The sequence below is a fragment of the Lathamus discolor genome, chromosome 5, assembly GCF_037157495.1.
Source record: "Lathamus discolor isolate bLatDis1 chromosome 5, bLatDis1.hap1, whole genome shotgun sequence".
NCBI lineage: Eukaryota > Metazoa > Chordata > Aves > Psittaciformes > Psittacidae > Lathamus > Lathamus discolor.
The window spans coordinates 46583805-46590811 of NC_088888.1; the positions used below are offsets into that span (position 1 = coordinate 46583805).

The following is a 7007-nucleotide window of genomic DNA, read 5'->3' on the forward strand; positions in this document are numbered from 1 at the left end:
GCAGGCAGCCTGGCCAATGAGAAGACGCCGCCGGGAGCGGAGGCCCCGGAGGGGAGGTTGCGCATGCGCATGGTATAGCGGTGACGGTGGCGGTTGGCGGTGGTGATTAGGTGTGGAGCTTTCGTCGTCAGGGAAGCGGTCGGTGGCAGCGGCGGAGGGGAAGGTGAAGGGCGGGCGGGAGGGAGCGAGCTAGCGGCTCCCCTGAGAAGTGGTGAAACCTGCCGGTTGTGAGAAGCCCCGGCATTCCTAGGTGCACGTTGGGGCTTGCTTCCCTTCGCCTAGGCCGCGTTCTGCAAGGCCGCGGCCGGTGGTTGTCCCCAGCTGCTGGAGGTGCTGCCGGGGAGCAGAAGTGCCCGTATTGCTGCTAGGGGTGAGGGGGAAAGGGGAAGCCCTTTAATTTTCACAGCTGAGTGTCCTGCCTGCGCTAGGTCTGGTACCCCGGCCTGTCCCTGTGCGCCACTCCAGGCCCCCGCCGCTTTGCGTGGTCGCCGGGCAGCGCAGGTCCTGGGGAGGTGACTTGTGAAGGATCGCTGAGTTCAACCAAGGCGTTGTTTCCTTTGCTTTCAGATTTATTCTTGTCTACCTGTAAAGGCCAAAGCAAGAGTTGTGCTTGTCACCTCTTCCTTTCAGCGTTTGTGAGAAAGCTGAGAAGATGGTCAATGTTCTGAAAGGTGTGCTGGTTGAATGGTTAGTAACAGCACTTACTGTCTCTTGTTGCGTTAAAGTCTACTTATTTCTTTAGAGCTAGAAATGTTCTATGTAACTTAAGAGTCTAGACTCAAAAAAGGCGTTATGGTGAGAAGGGGTGGTGCTGAGTAAGCACATATGAGAAAAGTGAGGCCTTTGGGGGGAGGAGAGGCAGTTGTAGGTAATGCTAATTCTAGACTCCTTTTTTCTTTTCCAGATACTATTTGCCATTTATGCTTAACCATTAGATGTACCCTCTTGTTCATTATATTGCTTACAAATAATGTGTGGGGGTTTGTGTTGCTGTTAATGAGCAGTGTGTTTCTTTACTGGCTCTAAAGGGAGAAGGGATAATTTTTTATCCTTTTGTGTCTTTTTTTTCACCAACTCCAGTGCAAATCCCAAAAAGGCTGATATGGGGCCTTGTTTGTAGATCCTACTCAAAAAGGAACACTTCTAATTTGTGAAAGTAAGCTTTCCATGTATATGTAGTAAACATGACTAAGAATTGGGTAACTAGTTACCTTCAAAGTAGAAAGAAGCATAAGTCAGGGTTTGTAGAATCATTGCGTAGCATTATATAACATTTCTTCTGTACACTTGTAACTGCACAAAAGTAGAAGAACCTTGAACCTCTTGTGATCTGCCTGCATAAAACTGTGATCTTGCAATACCTGTCTTCTGAGCTGACTGGACATAAGCCAGCTGAAGTCTGGATGTCTAATGGCTATGTGTGAGCAGTTCAGAACTCTGCTATAATAAAAAGCTTGTCTACTCAAGTTTGGCTTCATGCTAGTACATTAATAAACCTCTGAAGCACATAAAAACTGTCTGCCTGCAGCTGATTATGTAAAGATGCTCAGAGCTCAGAATTCTTGAATGACAAGGCAAGAAGTTCTAAAATCTCAAGATGTTAGCAAAATGTTTTGTTTTGTACTTTATGTGTTTATTTTACACATACCTAAAGATCTGAGTGTTTTTATTCAGCTCCACGGTCATGTACAACTTAGTATTAGCATGGAACGTAATCGTTCTGTCTGATAACAAATCTGTAGCATTTGTTATGCCATCAGATGTTTTCAACAGCTCCCTGGGAAACTGACTTTTGGGGTGGTTTTGCTAGCTCTTCGTTTGGTTTTGTTTTCTCCCCATTTTTGCATAAGGGTGGCCTATGATTTGGCACAAAATTTCATCCAGGGAGAAGATGCAGAATTACTATAAATCTGTCCCCTTCTTTACACTTCAGACACTAGTTTTTTACAACCCAGTTTTCTGAGTATGTTTGAGATACCAAATGGACAGGCAGTGCAAAAAAAACTGAACCAACCCACTTCTGAATGTGTAAATAATGAAAATAAAATAAGTGAAATGTTGTGCAGGTATTTTTCCATGTTGGTGCTTTTCTGAAGGCACCATATCAAGGATTGTAATCTTCAGGTACTGCAATGAGATCAGTCTTTCTGCTGTGGCATAGAGCTGTTGGTAGTGATTACAGCTCTGTATGCTGATTGTGTGAAAACCAGTTTCTGGATACCGCCTAGCTAGGACAAAAGCTAGTAGTACTGATGTGAGTCACTGGAGTACAGCAGAATGAAACAAGCAAAACTTAAACCTCCTTGCACCCATCCAAAGGGGCATGTAGCAGAATGCTGAGAATCACATACTTCTGGTATCTGATTTTTCTCAATTCTTTAGTTTCTCTTCTTAAATACCAGAGTACATAAATATCTCTTCTAAAGCAGATACAGCTTGCTAACTTTCCTGTTCTCCTTTCCTCGAAGTTACCTTGTACTTTGAAAACTCATCTTACTCTAGTCATGCTTCTACAGGTTTGAGGCTAATGTTAAAGGTTGTTTTTTGAGTTATATCATATATACTTTTAGGAAGGGGAGAATTAGTCCTTATATTGTGCTTAAAAGGAAGGATTTGAAGAGGATTTCTTTAAAGACTTTTATGTTATTAAAAATGCTTTTTAAGAATAACTGTGTTGCCAAAACAGCTACGTTCATAGTTTTGAAGTGTCCAGAGCTGCCTGATTCCAAGTTCTTTTATTTCTTGCACATATTCTTCACCAGTTGTTGCATTCAAATACAAAGTTTTACCAAAGAACATGCTTTTCCTGGTTTGTAAAAAAAGGGTATCAGAATGATATTGCCTGAACACGTCAACATTTCAGTGGATCAAGAAACCACTTTAACTAGCTGCTTAGTATAATGGAGGTGTTTCAGTTACCTGCAATATCCATACTTCCAAAATGTTTTCTTCTAAACTTGTAAATTTAACTTAGGGTGTAACATCATAAAAAAAGACTGTTTGGTCACTATGTGATACATGTACAATTTATACACATTACTATTTTTTCTCTATGCTGTACCACTTTGAGTGGGATTAGTGTTCACCTGGGTTTTGTTTGTTCTTAAACAAAAAATATGCTTTAAGAAAACATGGTTTTATGGTTCTATTACTGAAGATAAAAATACAAGTTCAAACGTGCCTTATTTAAGTGTTGGTTTGGTTTGTTGTTGGTTGGTTGGTTTTGGGGTTTTTTTAAGCTACTTAAACATCAGCATAGGGATGTTATCTGCTAATCAAGCAGCATGTTCTTATTTGACTTTATCTGTTTATCTTTAAAGTAACCCAAGCATTTACTATTGTGAAATAAACAACTTTTTCAAAGGCTTCATAAACTTTTTAGTTGTAAGCAGCTCTTGAAATTAATATTGATTTCCCATCAAACTTTGGCAGTGTTTTCAAATGGTGGTTTTTCTGTTGGTTTTGAGCTCTATCATACTACAGTGAGGTGGGATCTGACTTGTGTTTGTCTCTGCAGTGACCCAGCAATGAAGCAGTTTCTGCTCTACTTGGATGAGTCAAATGCGTTGGGAAAGAAGTTCATCATACAGGACCTGGATGAAACTCATGTCTTCGTATTAGCTGAGTTGGTTAACTTCCTCCAGGAGAGAGTGGGCGAGTTAATGGACCAGAACTCTTTTCCTATTACTCAGAAATAGAAAGACTAGAGGAATGAGATTACTGCAAGTTTTGGATTGTTACTGTTTAATAAATACACTGTGGTTACTAAGTTCCACATGGGAGTGGGTACTCTAGAAAGTGCATCATTTTCATAGACATACTCTTGAATTGTATTTATAAGTTTGAAAAAATCATGGCATCTTTATTAAAATGCTTAAAATTATAAACTTGAGAACTTGACTAGAGAATTTTTTATGCATGCTCCCTCTTTTTTCAAATTTTTTTATCTTGCAAGGTGGTATGACCCAAAAGTTAGTGTTTCTGTACTGGAATCCTATAAGAACACCCCTGACATGTTACGCTCCTGTGGAATTGATAAAATTTGATTATAGTGTGACTGAAATAATTTGAAGAATGTCTGTTAAAGTGTACTCTATGCTTGATGGAACATCTCCATAAGATGGAGGCATGGTCAGATAGTGCTTTAGCTTAGTAAGGTTTATACACCAAAATTAAAGTTGGTGAAAGCTGTTTGTTTTGTTGTTTTGTTGTTTTGTTGTTTTGTGTTCCCCCCACCTCCCCAACATTTTACAAATGCCCCATGCTACTTGCCTACTTTTACTGAGGCTATGCTTCCTGTTTTCTTCTGGGTTTGGAGAGTAGTAGTGGGACTCTAGGAGTTTAGAGGGGAGGGGGGCATATGAGGAGGTAGAGACAAAAAAAAACATTAACCCAGATCATCGCATTTTAATTTTAAACCAATTACTTGCATATCAACAGTAGCAAATTAAAGGGGTAAAATAAATGGGAGGAGACCAATCCTTTAGGTATAATTGTTTCTATTTTTACACTGGAGCTAATACTTAGTCACAATAGCCTATGTGATCAGGAAGGGAAAATAAAGACTTGCTTGGTCTACCTGTGAAGAAAGCTGGTTTTGATTTTTTTTTTTTTAATTTTATTTTTTCTGATGGTGTTGGGTTGTTGTTGTATGTGGGGTTTTTAATTCAGCTTAGTTCTGCATTCCCTATTGCACTTTACTGTGAAGAGAAAGCCATATATTTTCACGGGGGTTTTGGTTTGTTTGGGTTTTTTTCTTTTGTTTTACACTGTATTTGTACCTTAGTATCCCAGACCCTGGTTTATTTAGTAAGTTGGCTAGTGTATGACGATAAAACCTGTGAAGATTTCTGTCTACAAATATGGCAGATGCAGATTACAGAAACAAGCAGAATAACACACACTACCTTTTCTCAGTCTACTCCCTACTCAGAATAGTCAAATTTATTCGATCTTTAAGTAATCATTTACAAATGCAAGACTTCTAGGATATTACTTCAAATGGAAGCTTGGTTTTCAGAGCTGCTCATGTACATCAGATAGATGCCATGTTTTTATTTTTTGGGGAAAAACAAGTGTAAATAGAAAGGCTTTTATAACGAACAGGGTTTTCTACTGACTCTCAGACCATTTAATTTTTTTCCCTTGTCCAGTGGATATCAGATTACTTTGTGGCTTTGGTTTGTTGGTTGTTCTTGTTGTTTGGGGTTTTTGTTTTCTTTTCCCCAGTAATAGGAAGGTTTCAGGAGAAAGTTTCATTAGATGTTCTTAATCAAAAAGCTATCCAAAGTTCATGAATTGCATGTATTCAAGCTCATGGGGATGAGCAAATAGCCCTGTAGAATTTAGCTTCTGGTACCCTTCCTCTCTGACTGTATAGAACAATTGAGTTTGGTCCAAGTTGTTTCATGTCTTCCTTTTACAAGTGGAAACTTCCTTAGTCACATAGATCAAGAACCAGCTACGCATCTTCATTTGATACAAAAAGTTGAAATCTTTTAGTAATGGTGTGTTGTTTCTTATCTTTTTCTTGACACTGGTCTAACGTGGACCTCTTTACTCTTATTTTATGGAAGATCATTGGATGCTTACTTAATTGAGGCATAATCAGTAGTCTTTACATGGCATGATAGCTTCGTGCAATTTATTATTTATTATCCTTTCTTTGGGATCTTATTTTCCATGCAGATTTTGATGAAAGGTAATTGATCCTTCCCTCTCTTTTCAAATGGCAGCATTTGAAAAATCATGTTAGAATTATGCCTGGTCAACTTACCTCTATTTAGTATATCTAGTGCTACACTTCTATTGTGATTTTCCTTTTAAATCTGTGATAGATTTTTTGCAGTTCTTGTCTTTTTCTCCTAGTTAATTGTGCTTAATTAGACTTCGATCCCTCCTGCAACCTAACCAGGCCTAACTGATTCTAAGCTGGAAGGATAAACAAAAGATAAAAGAAGCAAATTGGTATCACCTTATGGGGTGTGTAAGGAGCTGAGTTCTTTGTAGTTTGTTTTGTTTGTTGTTTTTTTTTAAGGTATATAATCCTGGACCTTACATGCTTTATGCTTTTTAAATTACATACATATGTGTGTGTGTGTGTGTGTATATATATATATATATATGTATTTCCCAGATGGGAGAATAGTAGATACTAGCTTTAAAAATATCAAGACACTCTGAGATAGTTAACATTTACACTTACAGATTTTAAATATTTTCTCTGGCTTTCATTTAGGTGTGAAATATTATTGATAAGCAGAGCTTGGAATAAAACATTGTGTTATGACTGTCTTTATCAAAGGCTGGAAGCATTTGCAAAGAAAAGATTAAGGAAATCTGTTTAAATATATACATGTATCACTAATGAAGTTGATATGGTGAAGACATCAGCTTTCTCTGTATTTGGAATATTATATGTTAATGTAACATTTCTATCCATAGCTAATAAGTTCAGTTTTTTGCTGTTATCTGGCACAGGGACTGTATACTCTGCTCAGGTCCTGCCTGAGCAGCAAAAAAAGAGCTTGAATGACAGACTCCTCATGAAATCTTGTTGAAGCAGCAGATTTTATCTTGATGGGCTTTCACTGCTATGGGTTGAGCTGGTGCTTTGATTTTTGCTTTCAGTCCAAATTCAGAGTATCTTAGCTACAGGAGGAAGAGCATGGTAGGATAATTACCTAAAGGAAACGTATTTTAACTTAATTTCTTATTTGGTACTTAACTTACATCTAAAAAGGCTTTCGACTTCACTTGTTTGTGTTTTGTGATGTAAACAGTTGCTCTTGGGTAGTTACTGTAACTTTGAACAGGCTCCAAAATGCCACTTTAATTAACACAAATACAGAAGCTAAAGAGTAATATCTGACAGAAACGTGAGAGACCTAAAGCAGGTAAGAATTTGAACACTGCAATCAAGATATTTGTTAAATGGTAAAAGGGGGTTGGAAACTGAAAACGCAGCTTCCTATTAAAATAATCAATAGTACCTAATTTTAATTGAA

At 38.1% G+C, this 7007-nt stretch overlaps 1 protein-coding gene across 3 annotated transcripts; it reads left to right on the top strand.

Moving 5' to 3' along the window:
- The first annotated feature begins 20 nt into the window (after nt 1-20).
- Nucleotides 21-3895, top strand: GTF2H5 (general transcription factor IIH subunit 5). 3 transcript variants are annotated; one of them, XM_065680638.1, is made up of 3 exons: nt 21-110; nt 568-687; nt 3518-3895. In XM_065680638.1, exons 2-3 carry the CDS (start codon nt 653-655, stop codon nt 3696-3698), a joined length of 216 nt encoding a protein of 71 aa, XP_065536710.1. In that variant the 5' UTR covers nt 21-110; nt 568-652; the 3' UTR covers nt 3699-3895. The 3 variants fall into 3 exon arrangements, with proteins under 3 accessions (XP_065536710.1, XP_065536709.1, XP_065536711.1); XM_065680637.1 differs by having other exon boundaries at nt 32-138; XM_065680639.1 differs by having other exon boundaries at nt 86-163.
- The last annotated feature ends 3112 nt before the right edge of the window (nt 3896-7007 follow it).